The 19354-nt window shown below is 54.8% G+C and overlaps 2 protein-coding genes across 4 annotated transcripts in view; one reads left to right on the top strand and one right to left on the bottom strand.

Moving 5' to 3' along the window:
* The window catches only part of DNAH1 (dynein axonemal heavy chain 1), a 58610-nt gene extending 52211 nt beyond the window's left edge, over window positions 1–6399 (top strand). Inside the window, exons 67-78 of the mRNA XM_072347867.1 lie at window positions 258–402; window positions 830–988; window positions 1395–1526; window positions 2004–2174; window positions 2332–2511; window positions 2599–2775; window positions 3520–3690; window positions 3884–4014; window positions 4367–4511; window positions 4757–4963; window positions 5303–5537; window positions 5717–6399. Of these exons, the coding sequence (XP_072203968.1) occupies window positions 258–402; window positions 830–988; window positions 1395–1526; window positions 2004–2174; window positions 2332–2511; window positions 2599–2775; window positions 3520–3690; window positions 3884–4014; window positions 4367–4511; window positions 4757–4963; window positions 5303–5537; window positions 5717–5838 (1975 nt within the window). The 3' untranslated portion in view covers window positions 5839–6399. The remainder of the gene's footprint in view (window positions 1–257; window positions 403–829; window positions 989–1394; window positions 1527–2003; window positions 2175–2331; window positions 2512–2598; window positions 2776–3519; window positions 3691–3883; window positions 4015–4366; window positions 4512–4756; window positions 4964–5302; window positions 5538–5716) is intronic.
* BAP1 (BRCA1 associated deubiquitinase 1) lies at window positions 6393–18871 on the bottom strand. 3 transcript variants are annotated; one of them, XM_072347864.1, is made up of 17 exons: window positions 18740–18871; window positions 16601–16630; window positions 16446–16500; window positions 15571–15703; window positions 15175–15294; window positions 14923–14984; window positions 14703–14845; window positions 13688–13766; window positions 12373–12496; window positions 11909–12026; window positions 11339–11526; window positions 10622–10755; window positions 9091–9353; window positions 8851–9011; window positions 8174–8266; window positions 7977–8049; window positions 6393–7792 (listed from the first exon to the last, which is right to left on the bottom strand). In XM_072347864.1, exons 1-17 carry the CDS (start codon window positions 18774–18776, stop codon window positions 7659–7661), a joined length of 1947 nt encoding a protein of 648 aa, XP_072203965.1. In that variant the 5' UTR covers window positions 18777–18871; the 3' UTR covers window positions 6393–7658. The 3 variants fall into 3 exon arrangements, with proteins under 3 accessions (XP_072203965.1, XP_072203962.1, XP_072203963.1); XM_072347861.1 differs by having other exon boundaries at window positions 9091–9563; window positions 18740–18864; XM_072347862.1 differs by having other exon boundaries at window positions 8905–9011; window positions 9091–9563; window positions 18740–18863.
* Window positions 18872–19354: the final 483 nt, after the last annotated feature.

Consider the following 19354-nt stretch of genomic DNA (forward strand, 5'->3'; position numbering starts at 1 on the left):
GAGGTGCTGATTCAGCCACAGTACCAGCTCTGTTCACAGCAGGCTTGGGCTTCTGGCATTCTTGCTTGCATAAGGCAGGGCCCAGAAGCAGCTGTTGCTCTGCTTTGTGCTCTAATAATTTCAAAGCTATGAACAACAACCTCAGGCTGGAAGGTCCTTGTCCCTCCTCAGACTCCATGGCCTCCTGTAGAGTATCCTGAGTGCTTCTTAGGGAGCTGCGGGATCTGACCCATTCCTCCAACATAACTGCTTTGCAGAGAGCCCCTGCCAGGGAAGTGGGACGCAGAGCTCGATGCCTTCCAGAAGCTGCTGGTTCTGCGGTGTCTGAGAGGAGATAAGATCACCAACGCCATGCAGGACTTTGTGGCACTGAACCTCGATCGGCACTTCATTGAGCCTCAGGTAATCAGCCTAAAGGGAGCACGGCTGGAGGGGAGCTGCAAAGGGGCCGGCAGCTTTTTCCAGCTGCAGCAGGGATGTCTCCCTCCAGCCATGGAGGAGGATTGTGCCAACAGACTCCAAAGCTGGAGAACACTTTTATGCCTTAGAGGAGGGAATTCCTCCCTCTCATCTAGCAGTGAAACTGTTCTGGGAGGGAGCGGTTACCACAGGCATACAGCTTCCAATGGGAAACTAATCACTGCCCTGATCCTAATCCTGCCAAAGCAGAACATTACCAGGCCCTAACGGAACATGCTTCTGTCTCCAGCACCACACTGGTGGCACAGAGGGGGCTGGAGGTCAGGCTGGGTGAGGTGGTGCTGTGCACGGTGCCAAGATGCAGCCCTGATGCACAGCCCTCTGCTATGACAAGCTATCTCTGTTGCAGACTGCTGATCTCTCCATCGTGTTCAGGGAGTCCAGTGCCACCACCCCCCTTGTGTTCGTGCTGTCCCCAGGCACTGACCCAGCTGCCGACCTCTACAAGTTTGCTGCAGAGATGAGGTTCTCCGAAAAGCTCTCTGCCATTTCCCTGGGCCAAGGCCAGGTAAGATGCTGACCTGGGGCAGGACTGTCCTGCTGCCAATCTTAGTGATCTCACCTGGTTCCAAAGAGGCCAAACATCCTTGCAACACAGTGGAAGCACTCTTCTCCCCGCTCACCCATCTTCTGACTGGAGGAGCCGATTCAGCAGGGAGAGCTGCAGCTGTTCTCCTGCTGGAGTCCTCCATCCTCCTAATCTGTCCCCAATTCCACCTTCCCACACTGTGACCCAAAGATCTTCTGAGCTGCAAAGGGCCCTTGTTGAACCGTCAGCAGATGGTGACAACCCAGCTGAGCCAAGCTATCAAGCTGGAAAGCGATCTTCCCACCCAGTGGCTGTCTCCTTGTGTGGCTTAGCAGGGCACAGCCTGATAGACCAGGATCCGATCCCTTCCCATCTGCCTCCACAGGGCCCCCGTGCTGAAGCCATGATGTGCAGTGCCATGGAGAAGGGAAACTGGGTCTTCTTCCAGAACTGCCACCTGGCCCCCAGCTGGATGCCTTCGCTGGAGAGACTCATTGAAAACATTGACTCCAACGAGGTGACATGCATCCTGTGGCTGGGAACATGGAGAAAACCCTCTGCTCCCATCCCACACATTGGTGGTGGCTCTGCTGCCCAGTAAGCAGGGTGCTGTGCTTTACTGGGATCTTCTGTTCTTCCAGCTGCATTGCTTAGCATGCAGCCCTATTCCTCCTGTTCTTCAGAAGCAGAGAAACCACCTTACCTGGTGGCCACTGAAGCAGGGAAGGATGATATTTGCATCTCCCCTCCCAGAGAGTGTTGCAGTTTTGCAGCTGCCGTGTCCGCTTGCTGAAGTTTCCATTCTTTGGGACTTTTGGTGTCATTCACAGCCTTGGGGTTCCAGCAACCAGAGCTGTTTAACTGAGCCAGCTTGACCTCTGATGGGGGAGATGGAGCACTGGGAGGAGCCCAGACCCAGCTCCATCCCACCCACAAGTTCCCCATAACAGACCATTGGCAGTGCAGGAGCACTTACTGCCTTCTGATCCTCCAGGTGCATCAGGACTTCCGCCTTTGGCTCACCAGTCTACCAAGCAACCACTTCCCTGTGTCCATCCTCCAGAACAGCTCCAAGATGACCATGGAACCTCCCCGTGGGGTCAAAGCCAACCTGCTCAAGTCCTACATCAGTTTCAGTGATGCCTTCTTGAATTCCTGCCCTAAGGTAGAGCCCAGCTTTGCTGTCCCCAGCCCACGCCTGCTCCTTTGCACACTCTCCCCCTGGACTCTGCTTCTCTCCAGACTCAGTTCTCCACTAGAGCCCTCATTTAGCACTTGGGTGGGATCACAGAATGATTTAACGGCTCCTTCTCTGCCCACAGGTCACAGAGTTTAAATCCTTGTTGCTGTCGCTTTGCTTCTTCCACGGGAACATGCTGGAGAGGAGGAAGTTTGGGCCACTGGGGTTCAACATCCCCTATGAGTTCACAGATGGAGACCTCCGCATCTGCATCAGCCAACTGAGCATGTTCCTGAGCGAGTACACGGACATCCCATACAAGGTGAGCGTGTGAACCGACCCTCCCAGGCAGGTAATGGGCTCACAATGGATGCGTGGGTCAGATAGTCCACATGAGATCCCCCCCCAGGTTCTGAAATACACAGCTGGGGAGATCAACTACGGCGGCCGTGTGACCGACGACTGGGACAGGCGCTGCATGATGAACATTCTGGAAGATTTCTATAAACCCGAGGTTCTGACTCCTGAGTTTGCCTATTCCGAATCGGGGATCTACAGGCAGATCAGCACCTCTTCAGACCTTGATGTAAGTATAAGGTAACAAAACGCAGCTTGACAGAGCAGGGGGTGGGCTGATGTAGTGGGCTGATGTAGTGGGCTGATGTAGTGCCAAGTGCTGCTCCCTGGACCCCACAGTATTCCCATTCTCCTGAGGGGATGGAAGTTTAAAAGAATGCGGAGGTCTTCAGCTGCTTTCGGAAAGCTGCATCTCTTTCAAGCAACAGGAGGAAAATGTTGATGATGTTCACGGGAGGGGGTTGGAGCTGTTGCCAGCAAACCTCATCTGAAAGCATTTGAGCACTGAACCGCTTTGATATCACGTACTTGAAGTGCCCGAGGAGCTTTGTGCGGCAGACATTGCAGGGAGCTCGCTGCCAAGATGCCCATTCTCTTAACATGTATTTGCTTTGACACAAGTGTGATTTAACTCCCCAGCCAGCCTTCATTCAGCCACCAAATGTGGCTCAAAGGAGCTGTCACTCCCCCAGCCTCCCCTTCTGCACTAACCAGCATAACTCAGTGCCCACAGACACTGCCCCTAAGTCATACTTGTGAATTACCTTTCCTGGCTGCCACGTGAGACAAGGAGCTGTGTAAATGTCAGGAGCTCAAGCAATAAGACAAGGTCTAGCTTCCACTTGGGCCTGCAGGTCTGCAGGCTGCTGGGTTTGGCTCATTTCTGGCCAGGCCCACGGCAGCCAAAAGGGCTCCCAGTTCTTGTGCTCCCAGTCCCACCATCTGTCTCACAGCCGGTGCAATTCCTCCCCAGGGGTACCTGCAGTACATCAGGAGCCTGCCGCTCAATGACAGCCCCGAGCTCTTTGGTTTGCATGACAATGCCAACATCACCTTTGCTCAGAAGGAGACCTTCGCTCTGCTAGGGGCCATCCTGCAGCTGCAACCCAAGACAATCACATCAGGTGGCTGCAGCAGGGAAGAGGTGGGTGCCCCAATCCCGCTGGTACTCTGGCACCAGCAGTGAGCACAGACCACATGCTCACACGCTATGCCAGTGCCACCCTGCCCAGCAGCCAACGGCTCTGCCATCCAGATGTCAGTTCTTCCCCCCCCACACCCCCTTCCCAGCATCTGTGCCTGGCTGGATGCTCACCTGCTTGCTGTCTGCCTTCCAGCTGGTGGAAGAGACTGCAAACGAGATCCTGGCAAAGCTGCCTGACCCCATGGACCTGCAGGAGGTGGTCTGCAAATACCCACTGCTCTACGAAGAGTCTATGAACACAGTGCTGGTGCAGGAGGTGATCAGGTAACCCCCTGCAGCCTCCTGTCCTGGTCCCTTGGGGAATGACAGGGATGTGCAGGCCCCTGCTCCCCTGAACAAACCTCACTGCTGAGCAATGGGGTGGCAGCAAGGCATCAAATCTGCTGTCTCAGAGAGAGCCTTTGTGTGATCCCTGCTCTGCAGTGACTGGTCAGTGTCTGCATGGTGCTGTCAGCAATCCAGGGCCTGGGGGCAGTTAGAGAGCCCCATCTAAGAGGACAGACACCGAGGGTTACATGAAGCTCAGAGTACAGCAATCCAGGCAGACACAGGGGATAAAACCCCACACCAGGTCGTTCTGTGATCCCTCTGCAGAAACAGCAGCTCTTTCTCTTAGGTACAACAATCTCCTGGAGGTGATTGCTCAGACGCTGAAGGATTTGCTGAAAGCTCTCAAGGGTCTGGTTGTCATGTCCTCTCAGCTGGAGCTGATGGCCGACAGCCTGTACAACAACTCCGTCCCTACTCTGTGGAACAACAAGGTAACACTTCCCAACCGGCCCCGCTGCCCCCACAAGTTCATCTGATCCCAGGGAGAGTCATGCAACTCCACAGCTGGGCTGTCTCACATGGAGCAGGCTCCTGCAGTTTGCAGATGTGTCCTGCCATGTGCAGGGGGTTCTCAGCCCTAAGCTGGAGGAATCCCTGGGCTCTGGGCAGCTCTCAGCAACTCAAACACAAGGTTCAGGGTGTCCTTGTATGCATCCAACACCTTCCTGCCCCACAGGCCTACCCATCACTGAAGCCCTTGGCATCCTGGGTGAACGACTTGGTGCAGCGGGTTGAGTTCCTCCAGAAGTGGATCAGCCACGGGATCCCCCCTGTGTTCTGGATCAGCGGATTCTTCTTCCCTCAGGCCTTTCTCACTGGCACGCTGCAGAACTTTGCTAGGAGGTCTGTCATCTCCATTGACAACATCTCGTTTAGCTTCGAGGTAAGGGACTCACATCGTTTGGGCTTTTCTTTTTGCCCAGCCTACCCAATAGCTGCACATCCCACCTTCCTGTGTGCCACCCACCCACAGCACAGACACATCCACGATGCAACCAGAGACCCCTCCATCTCTCCAGCTCTGCTCACATCCCTTCCCCACAGGCTTTTCCTCATCACACCCTCACGATGTGAACTGCTGGAAAACCCAGCCCAGAGATATCTGAGAGCTGGAGCAGGCTCCCGTTCGGTAGCTCTGCCTCAACCAAGAGCAGAGTAAGGGGCTTCGTGGGTCATCAGGGCCAAGCCTTGCTCACAGCCCTGGGCTCACTCTCTTCCACAGGTGATGAAGGAATCACCAAGCGAGCTTTCTCGCCCTCCCTCTGAAGGCTGCTACATCTATGGCTTGTTCCTCGAGGGCGCCCGCTGGGACACCTCTGCCTTTCAGCTGGCAGAGTCCCGTCCCAAGGAGCTGTACAGTGAGATGGCCGTCATCTGGCTGCTGCCCGTCGCCAATCGCAAGCCCCCAGATGCTGGTGTGTACCTGTGCCCCATCTACAAGACACTCACTCGTGCAGGTAGGTGCCCGAAAAGCAGCCTCCAGAAGCAAAGGAGGCCTTAGAAGTTGCAGCCCAGGAGAGGTAGTAGGAGCTCTTAGGGCTCCTGCTGTGCCAGCTGTACAGGACTGCTGGCCTGTGCCCTGGCTGCAGGGCTGCGGTGCCACACTGCACACCTTTGCCTTCCTCCCTCCTCACAGGGACTCTGTCAACAACGGGTCACTCCACCAACTACGTGATTGCTGTGGAGATCCCCACAGACAAACCTGAGAAGCACTGGATCAAACGAGGCACGGCCTTGATCTGCGCCCTGGACTTCTAGCCAGGAACTGCCCAGGCAGGGGAACCACCCTGGGGCAAGTAAGAGCAGTAAGCAGCAGGCAGGCATCGGCCACCAGCAGCTACTCTCCTTCTCTTTTCTCCCCAGCTGTTCACTACACCCTTCATTACAAGTGGAGCTGAACTGCAGCCAGCATTGCGTTCTGTTGTTGTGATGCCCACAATTACACCTCTCTTAGAATCACAGCACGGTTGGGTTGGAAGCGACCTCCGAGCTCGGCCTTCTCAAGGTCTTCTCCCACTCCATGCTCACATCTGGGATTGCCCCCAGCCCAAAGTGCAGCACCTCGGCCTTGCTGAACCTCATTAGGTTCTTGTGTGCCCACTTCTTGAGCCTGCCCAGGTCCCTGTGGATGGCATCCCTTCTGTTCCATCAGCTGCACCGCTCAGCTCAGTGTCACACATAAACATGCTGAGGGTGCACTCGATAACATCAGAGACATGGACAGTGGCAAAGAGCACTGGTCCCAAGAGGGACCCCAAGGGACAGCACTCATCACCTGGACGCAGAGCCTCCCTTGCACACTGCTCCCCAAATGGCTGTTACAGGAGCTTTATTCCTTCAGACAGATCCATTACATACAGCACTTGTTATGAGACACAGCAAGAGACGGAAGGATCTTCTTTCCTTCAGGAAGTACAAAACAAAACAAAAAAAAAAACCCAAAAATCCCACGGTCAGGATCTGTACAAAGCTGCACATTTGGCAAAGCCCGTCCCCTGCTGCAGCTCTTGTCCCCATCGCAGCCACTTCTTCCCCCATCAGCACAGGGGACAAGCAGTGACCTCTGGCTGCTGGGAACAGGGCAGAAACCTTCTGCAGGAACACTGAGTGGGCTGGGGATAGGAATGGGGGCTGCATGGCCAGCTTGGGCAGGAAAAGCAGCTTTGGGCTCCCTCCCCTGTTTCTGCCCACCACTGAGGTACCTGTCGCCTCTTCCCAGGCTGAAAGGCTTCACTCAGGGCACCAGGCAATTCCAGGTCCAGCTTCCAGCCCCCCAGCAGCAGGGCCAAGCCACCAAACCTTGTGTTCTTTACTCGCAGAGTTCTCTGGAAACAAGGAGCAATTGTGTGTGAGCTGAAAGCGCTGCCAGGGCCACACTGCTGCTCCTTAGGAGAGCAGCTGTAGAAGCAGGGCCATGTGCCCCCTCAGCACCACCACGGGAGGCTAGGAACAAGGTCCAGAGTGGAGTCTGGTCCTGGGGACAGGTAGCACTGCCACCCCAGGGATTAGCACACAGGTGGGGTCACACAGGGCCACAGCGCTGGAGAGGGGTTCTGCCCAGGAGATGCTTCACTCAGCCACAGCCAACAAATGGGTCAGAACCAGAAGATCCGATTTTGTCAAGGAAGATAAAGGAACAGAAAACACAGGTATGAAGGTCCTGGGGAAGCACAGAGCTGAAGGCCTGGACACAGCAGAGCACCAGCCCCAGGCAGCTGCGGCCAGCACAGCCTCACATCAGCAGCCCCAGTGCCCCGCAGTGCCCAGCCCTCTGGCCAGGCAGGTTCTTCCCCTCCTCCCATTGCCAGCCACGGCCCCAAGACAAGCCCAAGGCACCTGAGCGTGGCCACAGCCAGGCAGGCAGCAGGACACTCAGCCTTGCCTTTGGCTGCATGGCTCTCCTCAAGGCAAGGCCTTGCTGCCTTTTGGGCTCAGAGGAAAACCCAATGTCTGCTTGTCCCCAGGCTCCACCTCAGCCAAAGGCTTCTGGCTGGGGTCCTCAGGCAAAGGGTAACATCTATCCAGGTGCCGCTGCCCAGAGCCACGAGGGCGAGCTCCTCTCAGTCTCAACCCCAAGCCTACTGCCGCTTGGCTTTGTATGGACGGGAGCGTTTCCGGCGGTCCGGCTTCCTCTGCTTGTGCAGACGGCCAATGCTGACCCCCTGGCGCCTGCGGACGGAGATGTTCTGCTCCACGAGGCTCGCCAACATGCCTGCAGGGAAACAGGCAGCAAAGACACTGCAGGCCGTGCTGCAAGCAGCCACTGTGCACAGAAGGGGCTCAGAGCTGGCAGCACTGGTGCTGGAGCTCAGCTCAAAGCACAGCAAGCTCTGCGCAGCCCAGTGGCAGGAAGCCCAATTGAACCTGAACCTCATGCTCTGCTGCCCCTGCCTTACCTTCCTGGGCCAGCATGGAGATGAAGGTACAGATGAACTCGTCGTAGTTGTGGGTTCTCCTCTGGTCATCGATCTACAAATAGATTGCACTGCTCTCAACTGAACCACATGCCCTGTGCTTTGCCATCTGTATGGTCACAGACAGAAGCCTTCAGGGAGCTCAGCCAGCAATGCAAATGATCCATCAACAAACTCACCTTGAATTTCTTCCTCTTCTCTACCTCCTCCTTCAAGCAAGCCTCGTAGTTTGCAATCTCTGCCTCCACACACTTCAGCAGCGCCAGCAGCTCCTGCCAGGATCAAGCAGAGCAAACGTGAGTAGATGGAGACTTACATACCAGCATCAGTAGGGGAGCTACAGGGCGAGCTGGGAGCATTCCTCTCTGTGCTGGGATTCATCAAAGAAAAAGAAACACTTGGCAGGGGGCAAAAACCAAAACAGCACAACTTTATAGGGAACTTCTGAGCTGGGTTCATTCTGCCTGAAGCCCAGCCCTGGTTTGCTTCACTAACCAACAGAAGACTTCTTTCCAGGCAGCTCTCCTGCAGGGAGCCCTGCATGTGCTGGTGCTGCCCAAGCCTGGTCCTGCCTGTGGCCGGAGGGCAGGGACCTGGGCAGGGTCCCACCTTGCTCTGGCCCAAAGGAGCACATCTCAAACAGCAGGAGGCAGGGGATTTACCCACCGCCAACACAGAAGGTCTCAGGATGACACACGGCACAGAACCTGCACTGCCCTGTGCCTTGAGGCACGGCTGCAGTGGCACACAAGCAGGACAGGGTGTGCACATGGTTCGGTCACTGCCAGTGCTGCTGCGCCTCTGGGCGAGCGCAGGGAGCTCCACGTCCCTAGGGCTTTTGCAGCACAAAACTCACCTTGGGAGAATACTTTTCCCCCCCAGGGTGATCACTGGTCCTGCCAAGTCCCACCTTCTCTTTGCTGCCACTGGCCTCACTGCCCTCCTTCTCATCCAGTTTGATGGCGACCTGGGCTTCTTCACCGGGTTTGATGGAAGGCGGGGAGCTTTTCCCCCCATCTGCACACAAGGGAAGAAAGCATTAGGAGCCACAACAGAGTGCACCGTCCCATCACCTCAAGGGACAGCCAGCACCAACCTGCAGCAGCCAGCGGGCAGAACACGCCATCCTCTGTGAGGTGCAGCAGCCCAGAGCTGATGATGGGCCCCAGGTCCCTGACGGCCCGGTTGTAGCGCAGGCAGTCAATGCGCAGGAGGCCGTCCTCCTCACCAAACAGCACCTTGGAGATGTGGGACGTGACGGGGCTGGAGGGACGGGTGGGGTTGGCCGAGCGGATGGGAGAGCGCAGCGGGGAGTTGAAAGCGCTGCCGATCTCGGAGGCGGTGTCCGTGCTCTCATTGCTGGGGGTGGGAGAGGGCTGGGAGTGAGTGACTATGGCCACAGCAGCTCCGCTGCCACTCGTCTTGATGGACAGGGGAATGGAGAGATCCTTCTGGGACTCCTTCAGCTTCTCAGCCAGGACGTTGATGGTGTTGGGCTGGAGGACGGAGAGCTGGCCATCCGCGGCCCCCGCTGCGTGCTCTTGCTTTACCTGCCCCTTCCTTTTGTACCTGCCCAGGAACGCAGAAGGGAAGGTGATGCTGCAGGAAGGAGGGGGCCCAGCTGCAGCAGCACAGGCAGCGCCAGCTCCACGCTCAGCACTTGAGGCCATGTGCTGAGATGAAGCAAGGCCTGGAACATTTCTAGGTCACCCCCAGTGCCAACAGCTTTTCCGGCAGTAGCTTGCTTCACTGAGCTGCAGGGATCCCCTCACGGTGAGTGTAGTGGAAATGTTAAGTCATGGCTTGAAGCAGTGATTGAGCACCTGGTGGAATGGCAGGGCCAACCCAGGGGAGCTCAGCTGCATGCAATGTACCTGAATGACCGGAAGGGGTAGAGCCAGAATCCACCCTTTCCCAAAACCTCATTTAAGGGTTGGCAGTAGAGACAAAGGTATCTTGTTGGAGCCCTGCCTTCCTGACGCTTTCTGAAGGTAAGCAGCCTCTTCCCTTTTATTTGTGCCTGTAACTGTTGTATTTGAGCAAATCCTTACTTGTTACAGCCTAGAACCTTGCTACTCTACTGTCATTGCTGTGCTTTTTATCACATTACACTGGTAGCAAACGAAGCCTCCAGGCAGAGCACACTGCTTTTCCACAGCCACTGGGAACTCCTGCATACAGCTCAGGCCCTGCCATCCAACCAAGAAGTACAGTGAGCTGTGCGGTGATCTCAGGCCAGGCTCCACCACCACAAAAGCAACCAGAAAATCCAGCAGGGGCTGCTGGGCAGGTTATAAAGAAACTCTCTGGAGCCAGACAACGCATTCTGTCCAGGAACAGTTGAAAAAGTGGGGAAGCAGAGAAGCCCCAGCTAGCAATTACTCAGGACTATCAAAATTCAGAGTTGATTACAAAGAGCTAAGGTAAAGTTTCACAAAATCCAATGAGCAAACAGTAAAAACCAGGCAAAGAAGAGAGCAGCCCTAACTGCACAGTCACAGCCTGTAACGTAGCTAACAATACTCAGGATCCAGAAGTCACTGCAGGCAGTTCTGCAAATGTCAGCTCTGTGTGCAGCACAAAGCTAAGCTTCCTTTGGCCCTCCTGCCCTTGGCTCAAGCTGTTACCTGATGGCTGAGTTGGTGTTACGAACTTCCTCCTCCTCATCATCATCGTAGTCGTCTTCATCATCTGAGTACTGCTGGTGCTGTCGGACCGGGACCCGGCTGCGACCCACTCCTGCTGCAAGGTCTTCCTCCTCCTGCAAAACACCATTGCTGATGCTGTCTCCTACAGCTGGGTGAGGAAGAAGAGCCCAGCAGACAGCATCTGTGGTCCACCCAAGCACCAGGGACCTGAGAGCAGCCAGAAGGAACCCAAGCTCACAGTTTATGTCTGTCTATGCCCTGCTGGTTTGCGTACAGCCTGGTCAGCAGGAAAAAAGGGAGCTGGGCTCTGTTCTTTTGTCATCTACATCCTTCAATCCAGATCCTTCCTATTCCTGCCCACAGGAAGCTCTTTCCTTTGGGATTTGCTCACACACAGCCTTTATGCTCAGATCTGGTGTGTTTGTTTCTGCTCCTGCACAGCACCCTTCATGCCAGGACCCAAGCTCCCAGAGCAACACAGCAAACCACATCAGCTAAGGGACCAGCATTAAAGCCAGCATCCTTTGTCAGGTAACTTTTTACCCTCCCACCTTCCAGCCTGGGTAGCACAAGGGGAGGCATGCTGGGAGGAAGGCCTTAAGCCTGCTAACAGCAGCAGTCCTGGGAAGCTGGGAGACTGGATGTAGAAAGCTTGGCTCAAGCCAGGTATGCTGCTGGCCTGGAGCTCCAACCCACCTGCATGGGGGACTTGGCATAGTTGTGATTATCCAGGAAGGCTGGCAGCCTCTGCACGATGGGGTTGGGGTTTGCTGGAGGCACTCCATTGATGCTGCTCACTGACGCCTTTGCCACTGGTTTTGATTTGGTGGGTGGGCTCTGCGTGGACGTGGTGTGGCCCTGGCTGGCAGGCTCATCAGTGCTGTCTGCAATGCAAGCATAGCACAGCCTTTCATAGACATTGCTGTTTACTTACCATCCTCTGCCACCCCTTTCCCATTCTATGTAACAGCTGTGGAGCTTGTGTGCTCCACCAGACCATGAGCAGAGCATCACACCTGCTTCCCTTTCTACTTCCAGCTGTTAGAAGTGTTCCTAAGTGTAAGCCCACCCCTTTTCAATCTTTGTGTCCCTCTTTGTGTCAGGCATTTACAATCCAACTGGCCAACTGGAGAAAAGAAAGTAAAGCTGACCATAGAAGTTCCTCAGGTTCTAGGTAAGCCAGAGATTGTCATCAGCCAGTGGCAACAACTGCTTGCTCCATAGCAAGCTGGAATGGCTCACTGCACCACAGGAATGGGAGCCTACCTGGATGGGTGCTCTCTGGGGCTGCAGTCTTGCTGCTGGCTGGCTTTGCCTCTTCAGGAGACTGAGATTCCTGAGACTTCTGGGACTGGATCAGCTCAGGCTGAGTGACTCGGATAAGCTTGAAGGCAAAAGACAGATTGGAAGTGACTTCTGGACCAGGGGGGCTCAAACCACATCACTTCCTTTAGAGCACTGCAGAAGGAGAACTCTTGAGGTAAACCAGTCTCCAGCAACCCTATGGATAACCCCCAAGAGAGCAGCAAAAAGCTGAGCAGCAACAACAATATCTCTTCTTCCTGGAAGAGGTCACCCTCAAGACACAAAAAAAGAAACCAAACAGCCACAAAAAGAAAAGCCACCAAAACCCAACCACCCAAGGTACCTACAGCTCAGAGAGATGCCCTGACAGCACGGCCTATTTGCCATCACAGCCCTGCACTCCCACAGGGCTTGGGCTGCCCCACCTGCTGCAGGGCCTCCAGCACAGTCTGGCGGTTCATCTTCAGGATATGGAGCTTGGACTCATATTTCATCCTCCGATCAGGAACTACTGCCATCAGGTTGAAACGGATGTCATGGTACGGCTCCCTGCAGGATGTTACAGCAGATGTCACACATACTGGCCCCGGGGCTCCCTGCTACTAACCAGCCTCCAATGTGACTTTGTGCCACTGAGTGCCACCCTCTGAGTCCGGCCATTCAGCCAGTTTGCAATCTACCTCATTGTCTGTTCATCCAGACCATTATGCATCTGCTTCTCTATGCAAATCTCAAAGGAGATGGCATCAAAAGCCTTGCTGAAGTCAAGGCAAAGAATATTCACATCTCTTCCCTCATCTACAAGCCAGCTGTTTCACCACAGATGTTACCAGCTTGCTCTGGCCTGACTTTCCCTTGGTGAATCCACATTGACTACCTCTGAGCACCATCTCCTTCACATGGCTGGAAATGGTTTCCAGGATTACTGTTCCATCACATTCCAAGGTATTCAGGTAATGCTGACTGGCCTGCAGTTCCCTGGCTTTTCCTTTTTGCTCTTCTAGAAGGTAGGAGTGACATTTGCTTTCCTGCAGTCCCCAGGTACCTTTCCCAATCGTCAAGATTGATATCTGCCCTCTGGCAGATACTGGGATGCTTGAATTCCCCCATGAGGACCAGGGCCTGTGAACAAGAGGCTACTTCTAGCTGTCTGTAGACAGTCTCACCCACTTGTTCCTCCTGGTCAGGCAGCCACAGCTGACACTTGCTACAGTGTCACCCACACCTGTCTCTTTAGTCCTGGGTTTTTGTTTCACTCATGATTCATCCCCATTCCATACACTCCAACCGTTCCCCTGACTAATGGGGAGCTCCTCCTCACCTCCCCTGCTGTCCTTCCTGGACAGCCTGTCTCTCTCCATCACAATATTTCCATGACCCCAACAGGTTTGCAGCCCTACAGCCACACTCATCTCCAATTCCTCATGTTTCCTCCCCATGCTTCAGCACTCAGGTTCCTGCTCACACTACAGGAGGCCCAGCAGCACCGTTTTCTCTCCCACAGGCTCGAGCCCACAGAGACCTCATGTGGCCACTCCTGTCCATGATGCAATCTGTAGGAACTGCATCCTACCAAGTGCAGCTTGTGTGCATGCTCTAGGGCAGGGGAAGGGAAGGCAAGCTGGTGGTGCACCTGCACCCCCTGAGCATTGTCCTCACCCCCACAGCTCATCATACAGACATGAGCAGAAGTGATCCAAAAAGATGAGGCAGTGCCTGCACCAGAGCCCAGGATATTACCCTGCAGTGGCCAGGCCGATGCGCTCCATGATCACTCTCCTGGCTTTGTCTGTCCATTCCTCATCATCAGCCCAGGGCCCTGTGGTAAAACAAAGCAAGAAGAAAGCATCAAGCAGGGATCCTGCCATCCCCACAAGGCAACTTCATGGCTCCCTTACATCCCAAGGAGTAAGAGACCCAGACAAGAAGGAGGCCAGGGACAGAAGGACTACAATATCAGTAACACACAGCCAATGTGTGGCTTGTATACCTTGCCTCTGCCTGCTGAATGGAAAACGTTAGTCATAGAATCACAAGGTTGGAAAGGACCTACAAGATCACCCGGTCCAACTGTCCTCCCATTACTGCTGCTACCACGAGCCACTAATCCAGATCTCATAGCTCCTCATCCAGATGCCTCTTGAACACTGCCAGGGATGGCGACTCCACCACCTCCCCGGGCAGCCATTCCAGTGCCTGACCACTCTCGTTATCTCAGAATCCAAAGAAATCCCTGCTTCAGAGCTCAGCTGCCACTGAGTCTGGTGCAGTCCTTAAGAAATGTAAGTAGGATTCTTTAAGTGGGTGCCTTTCCAAGGGGTCTGATATATAGAAGTCCTAGCTGGGATAAGAAAGTGTCTGAAAGACAGAACGAAGTGGTTGGGTTATAAGAGTGGGGAGCAGCTCAAGCAGTTCTGCTGGGATCAGCATTGGGGTCCTTGGGCCTCAGCACATAAAGGTTATTTGACATAGGAAGGAGGTGAGAAGGAGACAAATTCTGCTTGCGACACGTTATTTCAGAGCTGCAGAAGGGCTTCATGGCCCTGAGAAACTTGGGAGGAGCGTAGTAAGGCTGGAAAAGACAATGCAATGATTGTTTCCTATGCTGCTGCTGTCGTGTTTTTTTAACAGCCCCCAGAGTAAAGTCTCCAAAATGAGCTGTCATCGCTCAGGATGAATCTGGAATAACTGTCCACAAACGCTTGCTATTGCTAACTGACAAACAATACACTCATGGACAAACCAGGGCTCTTACCATGGTCAATGGGATAGACCTTCAGCCCATCCAGCTCGAACAGCCGTCCCTTGATAGGGACATAGCTGACAAAATGGAAAGCCTCCATGGTTCGCACAGCACTGATCCCATTCTGTTTCTCTGGCAAGTGCCGTGGCTCTGGCCTGCGACAGGAAGAGGCAACAGGTCAGTGCAGCGCCTGCTCAAGCAGAACTGGGCTGTAAGAGACACCCTCACTCACCTGGCGTGGCTGTTGTGGGCCTTGGCCAGCTCGGGGGCATTGCCGATGGCATAGCCTTTACTCTGCAGCAAAGAGCAAGAGAGAAAAATAATGGAGAAGTAAAAGGAAACCAAGGAAATGCTTCCCCTGTCAGCTCTCTGTTCCTTCCATCCACAGTCTTGAGCTGGAAAGGAGCTGGCTTGCTAAAGCACCGTCCAGAGAGGGAGCAGGAGTCAGACACACGTGTCACCCACACACAGCCTCCTTCCATACCTCAGGGCTGAACCCTTTGGTGAAATCCTTCATGCGACTCAGAGTGGGGCCCAGGTCAACATTGTTGCAGTTCAGGAGGACACTCAGCAAGGCGTGAGTGGCACAGGAATTGGGGATCAGCTGCAGGGCAACACAAGGATGGCTTCAACAGCAGGAACAACCCTTCACAGTCACCAACAATGAATTACAAAATAAGGATGCACAAAACACTTCTGGAGCAGCAACTAGAGGTACACCTTGTCTCACAAAGGAAGGGAGATCGCCCTCATTCAGTGAGCCACACCACAGCCTCACAAGGAGCTGCCCAACAGAGCAGACAAGCTTCCAGCTCTCTTTGGGGTCCAGCTCTCCCTGAGGTGTCACAGGAGATACCTCCTCTCCCCACCCTCAGCCTACCTGGTGAGCAAAGAACATGTTATTAACGATGTCATCATCGATCACCGACGTCTCGTCCACCAGAGTAGAGACCTTCCTGCGGGATCTGCGCTCCTCAATCCACTTGAACAGGAAGATGAACCCATACACAGGGCTGTGGAGAGATATTAGCAACTGCGCCACGATGGACAAACCACTGCAGTGAGGCTGCTCTGCCCACTGCCAGAGACCTTCTGTTTCAAACCACAGGTAAAATGAAAGAGGGAAAGCACAACCACCAGCCACGTGTCACCAGAAGTGACCATCCTGACCACTAGAGCCCTGTTCCCCAGAGCACTCCCATGCTATTGCTCAGGACAGCAGGTGAGCTTGAAAACCCAGGGGTTTGACAGGTCTCAAGACAGAGAAATAGGAGGTGAAATCCACCTCTGGGCACTCATGGCCTTCTGAAAAAGTGCTTAGCCTGCAAACAATTCCCTTCTTTTATAAATACCCCGTATTCATTTCCAAAAGGAGATCAGCCAGCAGCTTTTAAGAAAGCCACAGTCTCAAAGCAGTTTCAGAGCATTGAGACAGGGAGAAATCCCACACTCCAAGCGTGCAGGCTTGATGCTGGACCTCTCCGTGTCAAAAGAAAGATTAATCCCCCAAATGTGCCCCACATAAAGTCTTTCTCTCTGGGTAATTGTGTCTGGGGCCAACCTGCCATCACAACCCATGATGCCAGGAAGGATAATTCAGCAGAAGAACAAGTGCAGGAGCTCGCCTGCCTGCCCCAAAGTTGACCCAGCACTCCTGGCTCACCATTCTCAGTACCGACAGCCTCACTGAAGCCCTCTCAGCCCCAGAGAGGCATTTTGTTTAATAGAACCCCCACTTCCAAGCCCAGGACTCACCCTTGGCATTTGCTTTGCAGATCATAAATCTCTTCAACCTGCACCCCCTTGACCCCTGCAAACAAAGGGCAGAAGCTCGTATGAAGCCCACCAGAAGGGGCTGGAGGTAATGCCAAGCATGAAATCAGCTTCCCAGGGAGGTGCTTTGGACTCACCAAAATCTTCAACCAGGAGTGTGAAGAGACCTGGAAAGGGACAAAACCAACAGGTTAGTCCTGGCTGAAGAGAATGGTGCACAGAGAAAAGTGCTGCTGACCCAGGGTGGGCAAACGTGGTTTTGAGCCACAGCACGGCTGGAAAAACTGCAGCAGTTTGGGCTTCCCACATCCCTCCATTCTCTTCCTCAAGAGGACCTAAACCAACCCCACCCCTGCCAGCCTCCTGCTGTTAGAGCCAGGTCAGAATACTTGCCAACACAACCAGCCTGCCAAAAGGCAAATCCCCAACACAAACAGGACAGGGAGCTCCCAAGCAAAGCTCTTCTTCCTTCAGCTGAAAGGAAAACAGCCAAATGAATGGATCACAGGGCTCTTAAAAGATGACCACCTCTGTTTTTGTTAGTGAAAGCCAGCTTGACAAAAGGAGAGTCAAAAGACTCGTCAACATCTTTCTTTCTCCCAGGGGACTGAATCTGTCCTCACTTACTGTAATTTCCCATTTCAGAGGGTCATAACGAGTGACACAAATACAGGGAGGGTTGTTAGACATCAGGAGCTTCCACTGGTGCTACAGCAAAAGCACTTGGCCCAGTTTTCTGGCAGTTCACCCCCACATGTGGACTTAGCAAGCTCGAGACTGGAATAACAAATCTGCTTCTCGCACTCTATTAGAAAGGCTACTGAAAGCCCAACAATAAGAATAATAAGAAACATCCCTACACACAAGGGATTTAAGGAACCTGATGTGATTTAACCAAGAAGGGAAGGACCCAAGGTGCTTTGCCATCAAAGCTAAAGCCACTAAAGCAGAGAATAAACTCACTCCCCAGTTTCCAAAGTTACAGTCTGCCGACCACAGCAAAACCAGGGCAACAAAACGCACCAAGTACATCACAGCGTGGCCAGTGGTGATTTGCACAGTTGAACACAGCCACAGATGCTCAATGTGGCAGCAACACAGCCAGGAGACAAAGCTGGGTGCCCAGAAGGACAAGGGGTGACGGGAATGAGCTGTAACGACAGGCTGCGTGCCAGGAGAGCACTAATTCTTCACCACCAGAGATGCTAACTCTGCGAGTAGCAGAAATCTCCTTGGACAGATCCAGACTCAGTGGGATGTAGCTGTGAAGCCCCAGCAGGGAGCCCAGCATCCGGCTCAGGTCTGAGCTGTCACAGCCTGGGGTCCAGATCAGAAATAGCTTGGATTTGGCTTAGCAGAAATTGCCACTCTGCAGTTCTTCCTCACTCCAGTGAGAAGGTGGTAGTAATGCTGCACGCATCACTGCATGGGCATGGATTGCCTTGCAAGAAAACCATCTTCTGTCCCAAGCATCAGAGTGTCAACTGTGTTTTGCTCTTGGTATTGCAGTGATGAAGAAGAGGAGAAAGATGGGAGCGATCTGGGCTATTCCTACATATCAGCAAAAGGACAACAAGCAGCAGAACTTCAGGTGAGCGGGAGATCTGCAGCACACAGAACCCTTCACCGAGCACAGAGAGGCAAAGCAGAACACACAGCCTAAGTTGCTTCCCTGCAGCCCCTGAAGTCCACCTGAAACTCACCCCTGTGTGCTTTGTGACCACAGAGCGTCCTGTCCCCCTGTACCAGCAGTGGTCCCTGCTAGGACAGCTCAGCTCATGCTCTACAGTCAGTAATTGCCATCCCTGCTATTTTGGGGATGAAATATCTACAGGAATGTTTGCATCCCACAGTCAAAACGCTCCAGATGGCATCCACAAAACCCTTTGGGTTCAGCAGATCACACTGGGGCCAGCCTGGGCCTCTGCTACCCTAAAAGCAAGCCTCACTTTGTGCCTCCCTACTGCTCCTGCAGCCCCACTCCCCCTATTCGCACCCCAAGCCCACACCCGCTCACAGCCTCCCTCCTTGCTGCCCCTCTTACCCCCCGTAACCCCTCACTACAACACCCACAGCCCCCTACGGCCCACACTGGCCTTCAGCCGGGCTTCAAACCCCTTCTCCCTCCATACAGACACCCTGCAGGCCTTGTCCAGAGCCCCCCGGCCTGCACACAGAGCCATCCAGGCCGCCCCGAGAGTCCCCCGGCCCTCCAGGCCCGCCCCCTCAGCCGCCGGCTCTCAGGCCCAACTCCTCGCCCCCGACCCGGGGCTCACCGGGGTCGCTCTCCAGCTCCAGCCAACCCTTATTCATCTTCCTGCGGCCCGGCCCAGCGCCGCCATGTCCAGCCCCGCCGCCCGCCCAACTCTGGGCCCCACCGGCCCCGCCGCGCCCGCGACACACGTCATCGCCGTGCGACGCCGAGTGACGTCACCACGCGCCGCCTCGCGGCTGTCCCAGGCCACGGTGAGGGGGCGCTGCAAAGGTCCCGGCGGAGCTGTAGGCCGCACCGGGCCGGGAGCCGCTCCCGTTCTACCCGGTGTTTGGCGCTGCGTTCCCTGCAGCTGCGGGCTGGTTGGGACTGTGCAGCGCACCGCCAGCTCTTGCGTCTGCTGTGGGGGAGCGCGGCCAGGCTGCAGGTTGCGGGGTAGGCCAGGGGCCTGCTGAGGGCGCCAGGCAGGCCGGGCCGTTCTGTGCTTCCGTAGGAAACGGCTCAAAATAGGAGCAGGCCGGGCCCGGCCCCTTGGCTTCGTTACCCAGCAGCTCCCACCCACGGCCCCGCTCTCTCCCATGGGACACGGGCTCCGTGTGGGGCAGGGGTAGGAGCCACAGCACCTCCCAACTCTCTGTGGCAGAACAGGCCCCACAGCCTCTGCCCCTGAGCTTAGGCA

The sequence above is a fragment of the Excalfactoria chinensis genome, chromosome 12 (assembly GCF_039878825.1).
Source record: "Excalfactoria chinensis isolate bCotChi1 chromosome 12, bCotChi1.hap2, whole genome shotgun sequence".
NCBI lineage: Eukaryota > Metazoa > Chordata > Aves > Galliformes > Phasianidae > Excalfactoria > Excalfactoria chinensis.